Genomic DNA, 21,173 nt, shown 5'->3' on the forward strand with positions numbered 1-21,173 from the left:
AAAATACTACAACAGGAAAAATCTCAGGGAGTTCTCTCAAGGTCTCAATGTTACCTCCCTCAATTCACTTCATCCAAGAGCAAACAAAAAGGCAGAAAACAGTGAGTGAAAAAACACATGAATAGCAAAGGATGACAACTCTCAGAATATCACTTAGGGAAGATGGCCACAAGATAAGTAGGAGTGGAGTCCACTTCCCCCTGTGCACAGGGGAAACACCTAGCCCACCTTCTGAGGAACAGAGTGAATAGCCAACGGTATCCCAGCATACATGAAGACTGGAGGCCAAAAATTGTAGAGTACATTGAAAAATCAGACAGTAAGGAGAGTGCTTCAGGAGAATAAGGCTCCTGGGACCAGCACAGGGACCAGGGCAGCTACAGCCCCAGTCAGGGAGCCCACAGTGTCTACCACAGGATTCTTGGGGGCCACGTCAATGGCTCCCTCCCCTGGCAAACAAAGTTTGAGCAGCACCAGGAGGGACCTGGATGCTTAAAGTCTCAGGAGGTGAGTAAGAATGAAGTGTCAAACACACAGATGAGACTGCGGATGCCAGTGGGCTGTGGTGGACCCTGACCCAAATAGTCCCTGTCTAATTGGAGAGTTGGGCTGTGTGAGAGGCCAAGTGCTTGTTTGGAGTGGCAGGCTAGAATAGGAGGAATTTTTCAAAAAGAAAAAGAGAGAAAAGAGGCATTCGGTGGCTGTTTGCGGAATTCTCCACAGCAGCTGCCCCAGCCTCCTGAGTCCCTAGCCTCGCCTGGCCTTGCACTCACACCCGCAGCCCTAGGGACTGCATTTGCTTACTCCGAGGTCTAACCCCAACACCCCAAGGCCTGGTGGCTGCCCATACCCCCAAAACATGAGAGGCCCGGTGCTCAGGACTGCAGCCCTGGGACAGTACCTGACCCTGCCAAAGAGAGGCATCTCCCACCCAGACCCTGTGCCCAGGGCCCTGCAGGGCTGACTGGCTCTCAAAGAGGAAGGTGGAGATGCCCCCATCAGAGGAGAGCTGCCAGGCTCAGGGAGTCAGTAATCCCCAGAAACACTTAACTCAATGGGGGCACAGAACTACCCTGAAGAGACTCTGAGAGTCCCTAGCATCTAGGACAGTAAAGAGCAAGAAGGTAGTATGTAAGTTGCCCCTAACTTGTGCACATCAAGAACAGTGCAACTGGTAGACTGAAGGCACAGGCTAGGCACAGAAGGGCACTGGAGGCCCAGCAGCAAACTGAAGAACTGGGCTGGAGGCTCAGCGACTGTGAAGAATGCAACTCAGGAAGGGAGGAAAGTGAAACCAATCCCTCCCGAGCCTGCTGCAGCGAGGAATACCAGCAGAACTGGCTTGGCCAGTTTAAAGTCAGGAGAAGGCTCCTTTTTTAAAAATTTCTTTTTTTAATTCCATCTTCCTTTCTTTCTTTATTTATTTTTTTATTTTTCTTTCGTTTTTCCTTTCTTCCCTTCTTCCTCTTTTTTTTAAATTCCCACAGGTTAGACAATAAAACCTGGAACCATGAAAAGACCAGAGTTAGATCAAAAGAGGGGTCATCTTAACAACTGAGACAGTGAGACAAATTTCACTTGGCTACTCCAGAACTTGCAAGTTATTGTATATTTGTATTATTATTTTTTTACTATTCTTACATCTTTTATTTTATTAGTATTTTTATATTTCTCTTATTTCTGTTTAGTCTTCTTTTACTTGGTTTGTTAAGTTGCATTGTCTGACTGGCTTCCCTTGTTCTCTTGTTCATGGTGTATTTTTAATTTACCATCCTTCATTTCACTTGTGTTCCAATAGCACACTGCTCTGGGTCCTGTACTTCATATTCTTGTTACTTGATCACATAGATTCTGTCATATGATTGTTGCTCCATTACAATCATAAATAATTGCTACTCTATACAATTGTAAATACCATACAGCACCCCTCACATATCTTAGCCCATTTCACGGTTTCCTGAACTTTATTACTGTGGTGGTTAACTATTATCTCACACACTACACCTATTTTCTGTTTTTTACTCTCAATTTACCTCATAATCTGCCCTGCCACAAGCTCACTGCTTTCTAGATCCAACTAGCAATACTTCCCCACCCCTAACAAGAGTCTTATCTTTTTCCACCCTTTCTAAAAAGGGTGGAAATATCATGGGTGAATAGTTGGGTGAAATATCATGCTTGCCACTATGCATATCCAAGAGATCTCCTATCTCTTCTCTGCATGTTGGTACTTTAAATACCATAGAATACACTGGTACTGTCTAAAACCATTTTGCCTTCCCCCTCTAACTGATCACACAAAAAAACAGTAGGTGGGAGCTGTGGACACCAATATATCTGCTGGAAGAAAAAACCCACCAACAAAAAAACCACCAACAGAAACAATGCAAGAAGGTGAAGGAGGGAGTGGAAGTCACACTAATGTTCACTCATGACTGATCTGGAAATACACCTAAATGGTGGAGAAATTACCCAGAACAAACAACTGAACACGAGCAAGGGAAAAGGATCAAAACATCATATACACAGAAGAATCAGCTTCAACACAACCTGTCTACACCTGCACAACAGAATACATGTGGTGGATGGAGTGACCCTCAGTTAACCAGCAGGAGGGAAGGACACAACAATAATCAAAATCCAAAGACATACAGAGAGCCAACATACATCACAGCCCCAGATGAGCAAACTCAGGAGATCAAGCAGACTGCACCACTGAATCTCATAGGTCATAAGTTCAAAGAAGTTCACACCAGAAACCAAGGGAGTCCAAACAGATCAATTTAAGAAGCAGAGGCTAACAAGAACAGTCTCACAAACAATAGAAAGATGAAGGAACAACCTCAAAATGAAAGGAAAGGAGGAAGGCCCACAAAGAATGCTAAATGAGATACAGGCAAGTAAATTATCACATACTGATTTCAAAGCGGTGGTTATCAGGAAGCTCAATAAGCTCACAAAGAATTATCAAAAACTACAGGGAAACTACAATGAACCCACTGTAGACTATACTAATATGAAAAAGGAAATAGAAACTACCACCAAGGGCCAAGAGGAAATGAAGAATACAATTGATGACCTGAAGAATACAATAGAAGGAATCAAAGGTAGGCTAGATGAAGCAAAGGATTGGGTCAGCAAGTTGGAGGACAGGATAGAAAAAAACACCCAGAATGAGTGAGACAAGGAAAAACTCAGAAAGAATGAAGAGGGATTAAGGAAAATGCAGGAAAACATCAAATGTAATAATATTTATATAATAGGGATACCAGAGGAGAAGAAGAGTGCAAGAGATAGAAAACCTGTTTGAAAAAGTAATGATGGAAAACTTTTCTGCATTGAAAAGAAAAAAGTCACACAAATCCAGGAAACACAGAGAGTCCCAATCAAGAGGAACCCATAGACACCCACTTCAAGACACATCATAATTAAAATGGCAAAATTCCAAGTCAAAAAGAGAATCTTAAAGGCAGCAAGGGAAAAATAGGAAGTACCGTACAAAGGAGCCCTCATAAGACTAGCAGCTATTTTCTCGATGAAAATGCTCCAAGCCAGAAGGAAATGGCAAGAAATATTCCATGTAAAGAAAACCAGAGGCCTGCAACCAAGACTACTTTATCCACTAAGGCTTTTAATTAAAATAGAAGACCAAAAAAGGAGCTTCCCAAGCAAAGAAGGCTAAAATAATATACCTCCACCAAACCAGTATTGCAAGATATGCCAAAGGGCCTGCTTTAAGAACAGAAAGAAAAACGGTGAGAGAGAGAACACAGGTATGAAAAATGGCAATGAATAAGTACCTATTAATAATAAACTTAAACATAAATGGGAAAAGGCCTCAATTAAGACACATACAATAACTTAATGGATAAGAAACCATGACCCACACATATGCTGCCTAAAAGAAAGCTACCTCAGGAAAAAAGATCTACACAGATTGAAAGTGGAGGACTGGAAACAATCATTCCAAGCAAAAGGGCAGGAAAAAAAAAAACAGGGTAGCAATACTCACATCAGACAAAATAAGACTTCAAAATAAGAGCCATAAAAAGAGACTCCGAAGGTCACTCATAATATGTAGAGGAAGAAGACATAAATATTGTAAATATATGTGCACTCAACATAGGAGCACCCAAATACATAAAGGAAATCTTAGAGGACTTTAAGAAAAATATTGACAGCAACAGAATTATAGTAGGGGATTTTATCACTCCACTGTCAAAAATGGACAGATCTTCCAAACAAAATATCAACAAAGATATTGTGTCATCGAACAATGCCCTATATGAAATGGACTTAACTGATATATATATATATATATATATATATATATATATCCCTTGATCCCAAAGAAACTGAATACACATTCTTTTCAAATGCACATGGAATATTTTCAAACATAGACCACATGATAGGACACAAAAGAAGCCCCCCAAAATTCAAGAAAATTGAAAATCATATCAAGCATTTTCTCTGAACACAAGGAACTGAAACTAGAAACCAACCTCAAGGGAAAAACTCAAAACACTCAAACTCATGGAGACTGAATAGCATGCTATTAAATTAAAAATGAATTAAGAATGAAATTAATGGAATCAAGGGAATTAAGGAATGAAATTAAGAAATCAAGGAAGGAATCAAAAGTTTCTGGAAACAAAGGAAATTGAACTCACAACAATCCAAAACTTATGAGACACAGCAAAGGCAGTCCTGAGAGGAAAGTTCATAGCAATACAGGCCTACCTAAAAAAGATAGAAACATTTCAAATAAAGAACCTAACCCTACACCTACAAGAACTCAAGGAAAAACAACAAAGACCACAAAGAAAGTAGAAGAAAGGAAATAACCAAGAGCAGAGCAGAATTAAACGACATAGAGACTAAAAGCACAGTTCTAAGGATCAATGAATTCAGGAGCTGGTTCTTTGAAAAGATAAAAAAAAATGGACAAGCCATTAGGTAGGCTCATCATGAAAAGAAGAGAGACGACCCAAATAAACACATTCAGAAATGAAACAGGAGATTACAACTGATACCACAGAAATATAAAGGATTGTGAGAAATTACTATGAAGAATTGTATGCCAAAAATTTGAAAACCTGGGTGAAATGGACAAATTTCTAGAAAAATACCATCTTCCAATCTGAATAAAGAAGAAGGCCTGAACATACTGATAACAGCTAATGAAATCAAAGCACTAATCAAAAAATTCCCAACACACAAAAGCCCTGGACAAAATGGTTTCACAGAAGAATTATACAAGGCATTTAAGGAGGAGTTAACCCCCTCCTTCACAAATTATTCAAAAGAATTCCAGAAGATAGAAGACTCCCAAACTCTTTTTCTGAAGCCAGCATCATCTCAACCCCAAAACCAGATAAAGATACAACAAAGAAGGAAAACTTCAGGCCAATATTACTGATAAACATAGATACCAAAATCCTGAACAAAATATTCACAAACTGCATCCAGCAATACATTAAAAAGATCATACACTCTGACCAAGTGGGATTTATCCCAGGGATGCAAGGATGGTACAATATTCACAAATTGATAAAGGTAATACATCACATAAACAAAAGCAAAGACAAAAATCACATGATTGTGTCAATAAATGAGGGAAAAGCATTTGATAAAGTACAGTACTGATTTGTGATAAAAACACTTAGCAAAGTCGGAATAGAGGGAGCATTCATCAACATAATAAAGGCCATATGTGAGAGACCTGCAGCCAATATCATGCTCAATTGGCAAAAACTTACAGCTTTCCCACTAAGATAAAAAACAAGACAAGGATACCTGCTTTCACCACTCCTATTCAACATCGTAGTGGAAGTCCTAGCCACAGCAATCAGAAAAGAAAAAGAAATAAAATGCATCTAAATTCTAAAGTAGAATGCAAAGTTATTGTTTCCAAATGACATGATAGTGTATATAAAAAATCCCATAGACTCCACCAAATAACTACTTGACTTAATTAGTGAATTTGGCAAAACAGAGAGATACAAAGTCAATATTCAGAAATCAATGGCATTTTTGTACACCAACAATGAAATATTAGAAACAGAAATCAGAAAAAAATAGTTAATACCGCAACAAGAAAAATAAACTACTTAGGAATAAACCTAACCAAGGAGGTAAAAGACCTGTATGCAGAAAATTACACAACACTGAAGAGAGAAATCAAGGAAGACACAAACAAATAGAAGCATGAGCCATGTTCATGGATTAGAACTGTTAGTATCAAAATTTCCATACTACCCAATTCAATTTATATATTCAATGCAATCCCTATTAAAGTACCAATGACATATTTCACACATATAAAACAAACACTTCAAAAATTTCTATGGAACCATAAACGACCCCGAATAGCAGCTGCAATGTTGAGAAAGAAGAACAAAGTAGGAGGAATCACAATACCTAATACCAAACTGTATTACAAACAGCCACTGTAATCAAAACAGCCTGGTACTGGCACAAAAACAGGCACATAGACCAATGGAATAGAACAGAGAGCCCAGAAATAAACCCAAGTATCTATGGGGAATTAATATCCGACAAAGGAGTCAGTAACATAAAATGGAATAAAAATAGCTTCCTCAACAACTGGTATTGGGAAAACTGGACAGCTACATGCAAAAAAATGAAACTCAAGCACCAACTTACACCATACACAAAAGTAAATTCAAGGTGCATAAAAGACTTAAATATAAGTTGTGACACCATAAAAGTCATGCAGGAAAAAATTAACAGGAAAATCTCAGACATTTTATGCAGCAGTATCTTCACTATATATCCTCTAAAGCAAGGGACATAAAGGAAATAATATAAAAAATGGGACCTCATCAAATTAAAAGCTTCTGCGTGGCTAAAGAAAACAGTGCTAAAATGAAAAGAGAACAAACTACATGGGAAAACATATTTGACAATGATACCTTGGACAAGAGGTTGATCTCGAAAATATACATAGAACTCACTGGACTCCACTCCAGGAAAACAAAAAACCCAATTAAAAAATGGGCAAAGTACCTAAACAGGCACTTCTCCAAGGAGGACATACAGATGATCCATATACACATGAAAAGATGCTCAGCATCACCAGCCATTAGATGAAAATTAAAAACACAATGATACACCACTTCACACAGGTCAGGATGGCCATCATAAACAAAGCAACAAACAAGTGTTGGAGAGGATGTGGAGAAAATTGAACATTAGTGCACTGTTGCTGGGAATGCAGACTGGTGCAGCCACTGTGGAAAACAGTATGGTATTCCCTCAGAAAACTAAAAATGGAACTGCCTTTTGACCCAGCAGTTCCAGTGCTGGGATTAAATCCTAAGAGCCCGAAATACCAATCCAAAAGCACCTATGAACCCCAATGTTCATAGCAGCAGAATTTGTAATAGCCAAATTCTGGAAGCAATCTAAGTGACCATCAGTAAATGAGTGGATCAAAAAGGTATAGTACCTTTACACAATGCTATTCTTTTTTTTAACTGTACTTTTTAAAAATATATTTAATTATTTTTCAAGTACAGTTTTCTGTCTATTATTCCCATCTTATCCCACCCCCCATGCTCCCCCCTCCCTCCCATTTCCACCCTTCTGATTTCTTGTCCATGAATCCTTTATATATATTCCTCTAAATCACTCCCCTATTTCCCCTGAAATTCCCTCCCCTCACCCCCCTGGTCACTGTCAGCCTGCTCTCTATTTCAGTGTCTCTGGTTATATTTTTCTTGCTTGTTTGTTTTGTTGTTTCGCTTCCTGTTAAAGGTGAGATCATATGGTATATGTCTTTCACTGCCTGGCTTATTTCACTCAGCATAATGCTTTCCAGTACGATCCATGATGTTGCAAAGGGTAGGAGCTCCTTCTTTCTTTCTGCTGCATAGAATTCCATTGTGTATATGTACCATAGTTTTTTGATCCATTCATTTACTGATGGGCACTTGGGTTGCTTCCAACTCTTGGCTATTGTAAATTGTGATGCTATGAACATTGGGGTGCATATGTTCTTTGGAATTGGTGTTTTAGGGTTTTTAGGATACAATCCTAGCAGTGGAAATGCTGGGTCAAAAGGCAGGTCCATTTTTAGTTTTCTGAGAAAATTCCATACTGTTTTCCATGATGGTTGCACCAGTCTGCAATCCCACCAACAGTGGACTAGAGTCCCCTTTTCTCCACACCCTCTCCAACATTTGTAGTTTGTCGCTTTCTTTATGATGGCCATTCAGACTGGCGTAAAGTGGTATCTCACTGTGGTTTCAATTTGCTTCTCTCTGCTAGTTAGCGATATTGAGCATCTTTTCATGTGTCTCTGAATCCTCTGTATGACCTCCTTGGAGAAGGGTCTGATCAGGTCCTTTGCCCATTTTTTAATTGGGTTAGTTGTCTTCTTAGGGTGAAGTCATGTGAGTTCTTTGTATATTTTGGAGATCAAACCTTTGTCTGAGGTATCATTGGCAAATATGTTTTCCCATACACTTGGTTGTCTTTTTATTTTAAAGCTGTTTTCTTTAGCCACGCAGAAGCTTTTTATTTTGATGAGATCCCATTTGTTTATTCTTTCCTTTATAGTCCTTGCTCTAGGGGACATATCAGGAAAAATGTTCCTGCATGAAATATCTGATATTTTCCTGCCAATGTTCTCCTCTAGAACTTTAATGGTGTCATGGCTTATATTTAAGTCTTTTATCCACCTTGAATTTATTTTGGTGTATGGTGTAAGTTGGTGCTTGAGATACATTTTTTTGCATGTAGCTGTCCAGTTCTCCCAACATCATTTGTTGAAGGGGCTATCTTTACCCCATTTTATCTTACTTCCCCCTTTTTTGAATATTAATTGACTATAGAGAGTTGGGTTTATTTCTGGGTTCTCTGTTCTGTTCCATTGGTCTATGTTCCTGTTTTTATGCCAGTATCAGGCTGTTCTGATTACAGTGGCCTTGTAATACAGTTTGATACCAGGTATTGTGATCCCTCCTACTTTGTTCTTCTTTCTCAACATTGCAGCTGCTATTCGCGGTCATTTATGGTTCCATATAAATTTTTGAAGTGTTTGTTCTATGTCTGTGAAATATGCCATTGGTACTTTAATAGGTATTGGATTGAATCTGTAATTGCTTTGGGTAGTATGGACATTTGGATGATGTTAATTCTTCCAATCCATGAACACGATATATGTTTCCATTTGTTTGTGCCTTCCTTGATTTCTTTCTTCAGTGTTGTGTAGTTTTCTGCATACAGGTCTTTTACCTCCTTGGTTAGATTTATTTCCAGATATTTTATTTTTGTTTTTGCTATATCAAATGGGATATTTTTCTTGATTTTAGCTTCTGCTGATTCATTGTTAGTATACAAAAATGCCTTTGATTTCTGGATATTGACTTTGTAACCCACTGTTTTGCCAAATTCATTTATTAGTTTGAGCAGTTTTTTGGTAGAGGATATAGGATTTTCCATGTACACTATCATGTCATCTGCAAACAATGACAGTTTTGTTTCTTCCTTTCCAATTTGAATGCCTTTTATTTCCATTTCTTGCCTGATCGCTGAGGCTAAAACTTCCAATACTATATTCAATAGAAGTGGTGAAAGTGGGCAACCTTGTCTTGTTCCTGATCTTAGTGGAAAAGCTTTTAGTTTTTGCCCATTGAGTATGATATTGGCTGTAGGGCTTTCTTATATGGCCTTTATTATATGGAGGCCACTATATTATATGGCCTTTATTATGGCCTCTATTCCCACTTGGCTGAGTGTTTTTGTCATAAATGTGTGTTGTATGTTATCAAAAGATTTTTCCATGTCTATTGATATGATCATGTGATATTTGTCTTTGCTTTTATTTATCTGATGTATTACATTTACTGATTTGGGGATATTGAACCATCCTTGCGTCCCTGGGATGAATCCCACTTGGTTGTGGTGTATGATCTTTTTAATGTATTGTTGGGTGCGATTTGCTAATATTTTATTGAGGATTTTAGCGTCTATGTTCATCGGCAATATTGGCCTGTAGTTTTCTTTCTTTGTTGTGTCTCTATCTGGCTTTGAAATTAGGATGATGCTGGCTTCGTAAAAAGAGTCGGGGAGTTTCCCATCATTTTGGATTTTTTGGAATAGTCTGTGAAGAAAGAGGTTAGTTCTTCCTTAAATGCTTTGTAGAATTCTCCTGTGAGACCATCTGGTTCAGGGCTTTAGTGTGATGAGAGTTTTATGATGAGTGCTTCAATTTCATCTGCTGTTATTGGTCTGTTCAGGCTTTCTCCTTCTTCTTCATTGAGTTTTGGAAGATTATATTTTTCTATAAATGTGTCCATTTCACCTAGGTTTTCAAATTCCTTGGCATACAGGTCTGCATAGTAATTTCTTACAATCCCTTCTGTATCTGTAGTATCAGTTGTAACTTCTCCTCTTTCCTTTCTGATTGTGTTTATTTGTGTCCTCTCTCTTCTTTTCTTAATGAGCCTACTTAAAGCCTTGTCTATTTTGTTTATCTTTTCAAAAAAACAACTCTTGGATTCATTGATCCTTAGAATTGTGCTTTTAGTCTCTATGTCATTTAGTTCTGCTCTGATCTTGGTTATTTCCTTCCTTGTACTTGCTCTAGGCTGTCTTTGTTGTTGTTCTTCAGTTCTTGCAGGTGTAGGGTTAGGTTGTTTGTTTGAAATGTTTCTATTTTCTTTAGGTAAGCCTGTATTGCTATGAGCTTCCCTCTCAGGACTGCCTTCACTGTGTCCCATAAGTTTTGGGTTGTCGTGAGTTTATTTTCATTGGTTTCCAGGAACTTTTTGATTTCTTTCCTAATTTCAATCTTGACCCATCCGTTGTTTAATAGCATAGCATTCAGTCTCCATGATGTGGGGTTTTTGGGGGGTTTTGGAGGGTTGGTTTCTAATTTCAGTCCCTTGTGGTCAGAGAAAATGCTTGGTATGATTTCAATTTTCTTGAATTTGTTGAGGCTCATTTTGTGTCCTATCATGTGGTCTATCTTTGAAAATGTTCCATATGCATTTGAAAAGAATGTGTGTTTAGCTTCTTTTGGATGAAGGGCTCTATATATATCAGTCAAGTCCATTTCATCTAGGGTGTTGTTTAGTGCAGCTATATCTTTGTTGATATTCTGTTTGGAAGATCTGTCCATTTTTGACAGTGGGGTGTTAAAATCTCCTACTATAATTGTGTTGCTGTCAATATCTTTCTTGAAGTCTTCTAGGATTTTTCTTATATATTTGGGTGCTCCTATGTTGGGTGCATATGTATTTACGATGTTAATGTCTTCTTGGTGGATTCTTCCCTTGAGTGTTATGAAGTGACCTTCTGGATCTCTCTTTATGGCCCCTTTTTTGAAATCTGTTTTGTCTGATATTAGAATTTCTGCCCTGGCTTTTTTTTCTTGACCATTCGCTTGGAAAATTTGTTTCCATCCTTTCACTTTTAGTCTGTGATGGTCTTTTGTCCTGAGGTGTGTCTCCTGTAGGCAGCATATGTGTGGGTCATTCCGCTATCCATTCCGCTATTCTATGTCTTTTCATTGGAGCATTTAATCCATTTACATTTAGGGTTATTATTGATAGGTACTTATTCATTGCCATTTTTGTACCAGAGTTCCTCTCTGTCTCTCTCTTTTCCTTCCTTTCCTTAGAGGAGTCCTTTTAGTACTTCTTGTAAAGCTGGTTTGGTGGAGGCATATTCTTTTAGACTTCTTTTGTCTTGGAAGAGACAATAGCTTCCAAGAGCTTGGAAGCTCTTTATTTGGCCTTCTATCTTCATTGAGAGCCTTGCTGGGTAAAGTAGCCTTGGTTGTAGGCCTCTGGTTCTCATTACTTGGAATATTTCTTGCCATTCTCTTTTTGCTTGGAGTGTTTCCATTGAGAAGTCAGTAGCTAACCTTATTGGGGCTCCCTTGTATGCTACTTCCTTTTTCTCCCTGCTGCCTTTAAGATTCTGTCTTTGTCTTGGAATTTTGCCATTTTGATGATGATGTGTCTTGAAGTGGTCCTCTTTGGGTTCCTCTTGAATGGGACTCTCTGTGATTCCTGGATTCATGTAACTTTTTCTCTCATCAAATTAGGAAAATTTTCCATCATTACTCTTTCAAATAGGCTTTCTATCCCTTGTTCTTCTTCTCCTACTGTTATTCCTATTATTCAGATATTATTACCTTTCACATTGTCTTGCATTTCTCTTAATCCCTCTTTATTCTTTTTGAGCCTCTTTTCTCTTTCTTGCTCTTTCTGGGAGATTCTCTCTACTGTGTCCTCCAACTTGCTGATCCGATCTTCTGCCTCATCGATCCTGCTTTTCATTCCTTCTACTGTGTCCTTCACTTCCAAAATTTTATTCTTCATTTCCTCTTCTCCTTTTCTGATAGTTTCTATTTCCTTTTTCATATATAGTTGATATAGTTTGCGGAGAGCTCATTGTAGCTCCCCTCTAGTTTCTGGTAGTTCCCCTCTAGTTTCTGGTAGTTCCCCTCTAGTTTCTGGTAGCTCATTATGAGATCTTTGAATTTCCGCATAACTAGTCCTTTGAATTCAATATCTGATAGCTGACTTGTCTCTCTTTCATCTAACATTATTTCTAAGACTTCCACCTTTTCTTTCATTTGGGCATTGTTTCTTTGTCTTCCCATTGTTTATTAGACTCTTCTTGTTAGCCTCACCTTCTTAAACTGATCTATTCTGACTCTCTGGGTTTATAGTGTGAACTTCTGTGGTAGAATGCCTGTGAAATTCAGTGGTGCAGTCTCCTGCAGGTATCTTGATGTTCTCTGCTTCCACCTACTGCTTTCTTTGTGTGTGTGATCAGCTGGGAGGGGGGCAAAATGGTTTATGGCTGCAGGAGAGTACTTTCTGATATTTACAGTCACAGCCAGTAGAGAAGAGATAGAAGATCTTTAGACTATATATAGTGTTAACTGTAATCTCCAACCCAATTTGCCACTTTTAAGAAAGGATAGACCAAAGATAAGTCTCTTGTTGGGGAGGGAAGGCTTGTGAGTTGTATCTAGAAAGCAGTGAGGTTTTGGGTGGTCAGATTTTGAGGTAAAGTGAGAGTAAAGAATAGTAAATAGGCATAGCATGTGAGCTAGTAGAGTTAATCACTATAGTAATAGAATTCAGAAACCTGTAAAGTGGGCTAAAACCCGAGAGATGTGTTGTGAAGTATTTACAGTGGTATAGAAAGCAACAAACAAACAAACACACAAAAAAAGGCAGGAGAAGTAAGGAAAAAGCAATAAATTTGGGATGAAAGGAAGAAGGACTAAAACAGGAAAAAAGAAAGGAGAGGAACAAAGTACTGAAAGATACAGCAACAATAAAATTTTAAAAATATACGATTACTGAAAAAAGAAGTTAAAAAAAAAAACCCTACCTTGTTGTTTTCAAACTGTCCAATCCGGTTTTTCTGGTTTCGGCAGTACCCCTCTGTGGGCTGGGTTGTAGGCCCCGGCTCACACCCACTCACCAGCCTGGCTAACAGACTGGGGTGTGGGCACCCACCCACCCCACAGGCTGCCTGGGTCCCACGGGATCTGGTACTGGTCCTTCCCAGTCCTGTGGCTGGGTGAGAAGCAACTCAAGCTGCCTTCACAGGAGAACCCCTCAGCCCAGCCCAATCCCCAACCCGACTGGTTAGGACAATGCTCCTCCCAAATTTCCTGGGCTGGCGGGCTGGTGGGCTGGCGACCACAGAGATTGCAACTGAACGTGGCCCCCTGTCCTTGCCACCCTCCCTGCAAACCTAAGCAGACAGGTCTCTGCCACCCAGCCCTGCCTAGATGGGGAGGGAGGGAGCCAGCTCTTCCAAGGACCTCGCAGCTGGCCCAAGGCTCCACTGGGTGCCAGGCTCCCGATGAATCCTCTGTGGCACTGGCCACAGACGGAAGCCTCTACACCCCTAACATGGCGGCAGCGGTGGCTCTGAGGTGTTCTGGGCTGGCCGAGGGCAGCCGGCCCTGCCGCTGCCAATTTTGTCTTTACTCACAGGTGCCAGGCTCCTGATGAGTCCTTTGTGGCAGACGCCCCTGTCGCTGGGCACAGACAGAAGCCTCTGGGCCCCGACCGCTGCAGCAGCCGTGGCTCCAGGGCCATTATGTGCCAGCCAAGGGCTGCCTGCCCAGCTGCCTCCATCCTTATGTCACTGAGACCCCACCGACCTGTAGCTGTCTGGTCCGTCACTATCTCTGGTCTCTTATTTTCATAAATGCTGGGGAATTGTTGGTTGGAGAATTGATTGTGCTGTTCCTCAGTAGATCTGCCAGGATTTTCTCCCAGGGGTATGATAACTGGAGTCGCTCCATCCTATTCCACTGCCATTTTCCAGGAAGCTCTACACAATGCAATTCTATGTTGCAAAGAGAAAGAAGGAGCTCCTACGCTTTGCAACAGCATGGATGGAACTGGAAAGCATTATGCTAAGTGAAATAAGCCAGGCAGTGTGGGACAAATACCATATGATCTCACCTTTAACTGGAACATAATCAACAAAAGAAAAAAGCAAACAAAATATACCCAGAGATATTGAAGTTGAGAACAATCTAACAATGGCCAGAGGGGAGCAGGAAGGGTACAATGAGGGGAAGTGTTTTCAGGAATTACTATAAAGGACACATGGACAAAACAAGGTGGAGGGTGGAGCCAAAGGATGGAGGTGCATTTGGCTGGGGTAGGGAGTCGGGGGGAGTGGTGAGGGGGAACTACAGGCAACTGTAATTGAACAATAATAACATAATTTTAAAAATAAATGAATAGCCAAGCATTAACCAAGCATTAACCAGCCAAGCATTAACCATCACCAATAGGAGCTCCATGAGAGGTACAGAGAGAGCAGTTTTCCTTCTACGGGGAAAGTTCCAGAGTCTTAATCAGCTGATTATCAGGGCATAGCCTAACTCTTTTGATTTACAGACACTTTTATAGCCTTTACTTTTATAAGCACCCCATAAATATCAACACACTTAATCATTTAATAAAATAGGTACTATGACTGTCCCATTTTACAGATGAGGTGACATAACTAGCCCTAGCCATCTAGTTAGTCAAGGTGGCATCAGAACGCTACTATGGTTGGATTGAATTATGTCATCTCTGGATTTTGAGATTTCTAAGAGTCTAAATCCCAGGTAAATCAGAACTGCATTGGCTATTACATTTCCCCCACCAGCATGCTCTCCTACCGGTCAGTTGACATCCGAAAGAGTTTGCAGTTGGAGGAGCTGCTTGCCAGGGAGCAGCTGGAGTACACCATTGAGGAGGAAGTGGCCAAGCAGACGATCCGAATGTGGTTGAAAAAGTGCTTAAAGCGCATCAGAGCTGTGAGTGGACCAGAAGCATCTGGGATTTTATTTTCCTTTTCAAGGGCTTCATACACAGGGGATTAGATCCTTCTGTGATTAGTCTTATATCTCTTCTTCTTTCCTTAAACTTCTTCTTTCCTTAAACTTTCCTATGTCAACTTCATCCACTTATGATGGTCAGATGATGAGTCAAACCTTAACTCTACTCCAAATTTAGCTGTACCCACTTGAGCAAAATCCATAAATTTACATTAATCACACTTTTATAATACAATGTGAATTTTTAAGAAGCAGTTTATTGAAAGTAAAATATTTATGCTGTGCATTTATTAAACTCAGCTGTTTAAACTGCCAGAAATCTCTACATATTGACTGGCAATTGAATTTACAAAACTACCTTTAAATTGTTCCTGAAAATTCCAGTTTATTGTTGATAATTTTGTGTGGTTTTTAATTAAAGACCACCTTTTGTGAGAGTTTAACAATCTGTTTTCTGTTTCCTGAACTATAAGCTTATAAGATTCTCCAACTCATAAATCAATGAACTGTGTGTTCAAACACAATTTACTGTTTTTGTATACATTGTTTACAGTAGGCATTTCTATTGGGTAATTAATTTTATGAATGCTTTTGATTTATGCTTTACACATGGGTAAAAAAATAAGATTAATCACTAAACATGAATACATAACAGACTTTTAAAATTCTGTTTCTCAGAATACCAACTGCAGAAACGTATCTTTCCATCAGACAAAAAAAAGGGCCCTAGAAAAACAAAACACCACAATCTCCTATAGCCAGGCAGCTGTCACAACAGTCATAGCTGGTCCACCAAAGCTCTGCTAGTTCCAGGGATAGAATCTGGAACTAGCAGAGGCCCTAAGGGGACTCAGGGAGTGCTGGCCTACCACTAGACTGCCATGGCCCCAGTATGTGCCAAGACAGATCGGCCTGCTGAACTGGCCTGTTCCAGTCCAGAACCAAGATAAGAATGAGAGTTTCATTTATCTACCCAAGGCTCTCTGTCCCTTACAACTTAGAAGAAAGAGGTGATCCACATTGGCTTGATGAGCATAGAATAAGAAGGAGGGAAAACCAGACTGCCAACAACATTAGTCATTTAAAAATTCTATTTTAAATAAAATACAAGCTGCTATCCATGAACTTTAGCCCAATTGTTATGCATGTGAAAATGGAAGGAGTAAGCAATTTCTAAGTTTCCAAGCCTATCTTTATAGCAATGTGACAGTTATCAGGGAAATTAGTTAAAGGTCCTTATTTGAAAGTTCCTAAGAGGTCACCAAGCCTACAGGGTCTTTGGAGAAGAGAGAAGAAAATATGACTTGACTGGTAGGGGCAGGGGGATGTTGGCCTGATTTTTCTATAGCTGAAAGAACAATCATATTTCCGTAGAAACAGCAGCAGTCATGCAGCATCATTCACAGCCTGAGAGAGAGCCAACAACAGGAGCTGAGCCGGTTTCTGAATCCCCCCAGTATTGAGACCACCCAGCCCAGTGAAGACATGAATGCCAACAGTCAGGATCATAATATGCAACCTGAGGTATGGGGATGAGATGAGATGCCCTTCATTCAAGGATATTCTGCACGTTTTTTAAAAAGTAAGATAAATTGGTGTTGTTCACATAGCCGTTTCAAACAAGGTAACAAAATATCTAATAAGAAGTTTTTACATTAAAAACAAGTGGAATGATGATCCAGATTGTATGTGTATCTTTGCTGTCCCTGAATTATTTCAAAAGATTCTGATTTGTATGGCTATTCAAATTATATTAATGTCCTGGATTTAATAATTCTATTGACTTTTTTGGTCTAAACAATTAACATCGCCATTGTAAGGACTTAATTTGAGTGGCTATATTATATGATTTAGGAGACATGGTTTGCTTCAAACTCTGCCCTAAATATTTTGTCCTACCAAGTCATAGACACTTATAATAAAATCAGTGAAAATGTTTGAAATTGGCCTTCAACCTCCTTAAACAGACACATTGAGGATTTGTTCTTCCTCAGTTGGGCATGAGAAAAGCATGTGGAATTTGGGGACGATTAACTTGAGGGCTTTCTGTTTAGTAGGGCACAGCATATTTTCATTTCTAAATTCAATCTACATGTTCATAAAAAAAAAAACACAGAGAGTCACCAGTGTCCTAAAGAGCCATGTGGTATGAGAAGCAGCTGGCAGTAGGTCCTGCACTTTGTGAGGATGCATTTATGGATTGGGTGGAGATGAGCCCCCTGGCAGGATTAGGCTTCTTATTGTGTAGTGACACAGTCAGCAGCCAGCAATAAATAGCGAAGCCTCAGGCTTCAAGGCCCAAGGGGATGCTCCAAGGAACCCTTTTTATAGCCTATATTCGAGTGGATTTCATGTTGTTGGCCCCCCAGCCTGTAGGAATCATCCGTCACTGATTACAGGGACTTGTTCAGGAGACAATCAACAAAGAGGGACTGGGAGGCTTCTAAAATGACATGCCACCTATGTGCCCTGAGGATGGCTGTCAGTGTCTCAATGTGTGGGACTGAGATAAGATCAGATAGTCAGATGGGGCTAATGAACCAGGGAAAGTGATGATTGCAGAGCTCTCTGGTTTTAGGTTTAAAATACCCAAAACACCAACAGGAAGTATTGAAGCAGTGTGAAAACCAATATGCTGATAAGGAAAGATGAAGTGAGGGTAAACCAGAGAGTGGGGAAAATGTGTGGAGAGTCTCAGCATTTTCCTTTGACTTTACTTTTAATTGGTGTAAGTTTCAATCTCCTCCAGGGCCCAGCACAGCTCAGTCTGCAGAGAATTTTCTCCCTGAAGGTCCAAGGCATTGACCTCCAGATTGGCAAGAGTGTGCTTTCCCCAAACTAGGCAGTCCCTGCTGCCCCACCTTCTTTCCTGAATGCCATCATCCTTGTCTAGTTAATGGCTACCATGTGTGGAAGGAATGTGGCCGTGGGGATGGAGGATTCTTGGAAGGGTGTCAAAGAAATGACACTACCTGGAGAGTCACACCCCCTTTCTTTACCATGTGCAGTGGTGACTCTCATTTTCCATGACTCCTTTTTATCCATTTTCACTTTTCCTTTCCCCATTGTTGACATGATGTACCCATATTTTTCCCACTTGTTTCCTGTCATATTTTCTTTATTATTTTCAATTACAGTTTACATTCAATATTATTCTGTATTAGTTTCAGGTGCACAGCATAGTGGTTAGACAGTCATGTACTTTTCAGAGTTGTTCCCCAATATTTCAAGTACCCACCTGGCACCATGCATAGTTAGTTCAATATTACTGACTGTATTTCCTATACTGTATTTTATATCCCAGTGACTATTTTGTAACTATCAATTCCTACTTCTCAATCTCTTTACCTTTTTGCCCATTCCCCCTAAGCTCCCTTCTGACAGAAGCCACCAGTCTGTTTTCTGTATCTATGAATCTGTTTCTGTTTGGCTTGTTTGTTTATTTTGTTCTTTCAATACCACATATAAGTAAAATTGTATCATATTTGTCTCTATCTGACTTGGTTCATATAGCATAATACCCTCTGCTCCATCCATGCTTTTGCAAAAGATAAGATTTCATTCATTTTTATGGCCAAGTAGAATTTTGTTGTATAAATGTGAAACTTTTTTTACCCATTTGTCCATTGATAAGCATGTTTTCTTCCTTTCTTAAAATAAAACAAGGGTTCAGGCCAGTGCAGAAAGAAGCAGGAGAGCACAGCATTAAGAAAATAAGCAAACAAGTAGAACAGGAACAAAACCACAGAAATGAAGATCACATAGAGGGTTAGCAACAGGGGAGTGGGAGGAGGAGAGAGGGGGAAAAGGTACAGAGAATAAGTAGTATAGATGGTAGGTAGAAAATAGATGGGGGGCAGGAATACTATGGGAAATGTAAAAGCTAAAGAACTGATGACACATGTACATGAACTGAAGAGGGGGAATGTGCTTGGGAGAGGGTGTGCAGGGTGGAGGGGAATGAAGGAGGTAAATGGGACAACTGTAATAGCATAATCAATAAAATATATTTTAGAAAAAAGGAAAGAAAATAACTGCCTTTTTCTTCCCCATGCAGACAAGCAGCCAGCAGCAGCTTCTGAGCCCCACTCTGTCAGACAGAGGAGGGAGTCGGCAAGATGCAGCAGACGCCGGGAAACCCCAAAGGAAGTTCGGGCAATGGCGTCTGCCCTCTGGTATGTATGTCACTCCCTTTCCCCATTGACTGAGGCATTTTAGAGATACTGACAGTTTGTGAGTTTGGGATCTTGGATTTTAAAATATAAGTCTGCATCTACAGTTATTTATAGACATAAAAATATATCTCCTTATCAAAAACATTTTCATCAAAATAACTTCTCTCAATAAAACAATATATTGGCCCTCGTTTTTAGGTACCATGGTTAGAAAGCAGTGTTTAACAAAGAGACATATGATAACCAAGATCTAAAAGGAAAAAAAAAGAAAATATTTCCAAGGGCTTCCTGTGTGCATTCAAGGCATTTACAAACAGGCAAAATTCATTTAATCTAAGAAGAAGTGTACAGATAGGATCATTCAGAAAATGCCATAGTTCTCAAAGAAGGAATAAAACTTACATGCTATCATGTGATATATGATATATGATACATTAGTGCTATATTACTTTACTGTATACCAGTCAGTACTATAAGTGCATTGAGTGTGTTCCTCACTTAATCTTCACAATTATATTCTTTTCCACATTCAGTAAGAGAATCCTTTTTCCAGGGGAACATAGAGTTTTGGAAAGCCAGAGCAATCCCACTAAGGGCACTCATGAGTAGAGGGGGAACAATGACCTGCACAGTCCATTGCCCTTCATGCTTGGTTTTCTCTGTAAATAGCTGAGTCCACAATAAAATAGGGGCTTCCTAATGCTCTTCAATTGTGCTCCTAATGCTCCTCAGTTGTGCCCCTTCTTCAGCTTAATCCAAGTGAGAAGGTAGATGATACCACAAATTCTTCTGTTCCCCAAAGCAGAAAACAGTATAACTTAGATTTTGAGGGTAAAAGCTGTTTGGTGGACCTTAATGCCAAAAAAGAAAATATCTTATTTCATATCCAAGAGTTTATTATTTAGAGATCAGAGATAACCTAGCTTCCACCTGGTAAAAGCAAAACTGGAGTGATGGGAAAAAAGATTGAGTACCTGGAGGGGCTGTGGTATGAAAGGCTTTAAATTACAGGATGAGTGCTTTCAGTTTCATCTCATAGGCTCTTAGGAATCAGTAAAAGTTTCTGAGCAAGACATGGTATTTGGAATTCGTGCTTTAGGAAGAGTGACTTGGCAACAGAATAGAGAGTGAGCATGGAAACAAGATTAGGAGCCAATGGGTGTTATAGTAGTCTAGGCATGAGGCAATGACATGGCCAAAACTTGTGGCAGTAATCCAGATACTGGTGAGACAAGGAGAAGAGATGACCCAGGGAAAATGCAGTTCTTGGTCTTCATATAAATGGATAACAAAAGGTATGGTGTCAAAAGTATTTCCAATGACCCACCCTTAAGTGGCCACAATGTCAGAAATGGTGATAACTAAAGAGACATGCTACTGTGAACATGCTTAGTTTGTAGAGGCAAAAGGCAAGAAAAATAGCATTTTAAAAGACCATCAACAATGTACTAAGGTGCTATGTACTATAGTGCTATGCTATGCGTTTTCTTCTTTTTTATTCTTTTTTCTCTTTCCCTTTTTATTTTAATTTTTATTTAAAAGGTATATATTTAAAGTATACAATATGATGGTTTGATTATCATGCATTGTGAAAAGATTACTGCAATTAACATATAAGCATCAGCTCAGATAGTTACCATTTTTTTTCT

At 39.5% G+C, this 21,173-nt stretch overlaps 1 protein-coding gene across 2 annotated transcripts in view; it reads left to right on the top strand.

Annotated features, from left to right (window-relative positions):
- Positions 1-21,173, top strand: part of NALCN (sodium leak channel, non-selective) — a 424,006-nt gene that overhangs the window by 399,458 nt on the left and 3,375 nt on the right. For both annotated transcript variants that reach the window (XM_037065791.1, XM_037065792.1), the window contains 3 exons: positions 15,178-15,328; positions 16,724-16,873; positions 19,407-19,524. In XM_037065791.1, coding sequence (XP_036921686.1) covers positions 15,178-15,328; positions 16,724-16,873; positions 19,407-19,524 — 419 coding nt within the window. The remainder of the gene's footprint in view (positions 1-15,177; positions 15,329-16,723; positions 16,874-19,406; positions 19,525-21,173) is intronic.

This window comes from Sturnira hondurensis, unplaced genomic scaffold, assembly GCF_014824575.4.
Source record: "Sturnira hondurensis isolate 20B ecotype Veracruz unplaced genomic scaffold, ASM1482457v3 Scaffold0016184, whole genome shotgun sequence".
NCBI lineage: Eukaryota > Metazoa > Chordata > Mammalia > Chiroptera > Phyllostomidae > Sturnira > Sturnira hondurensis.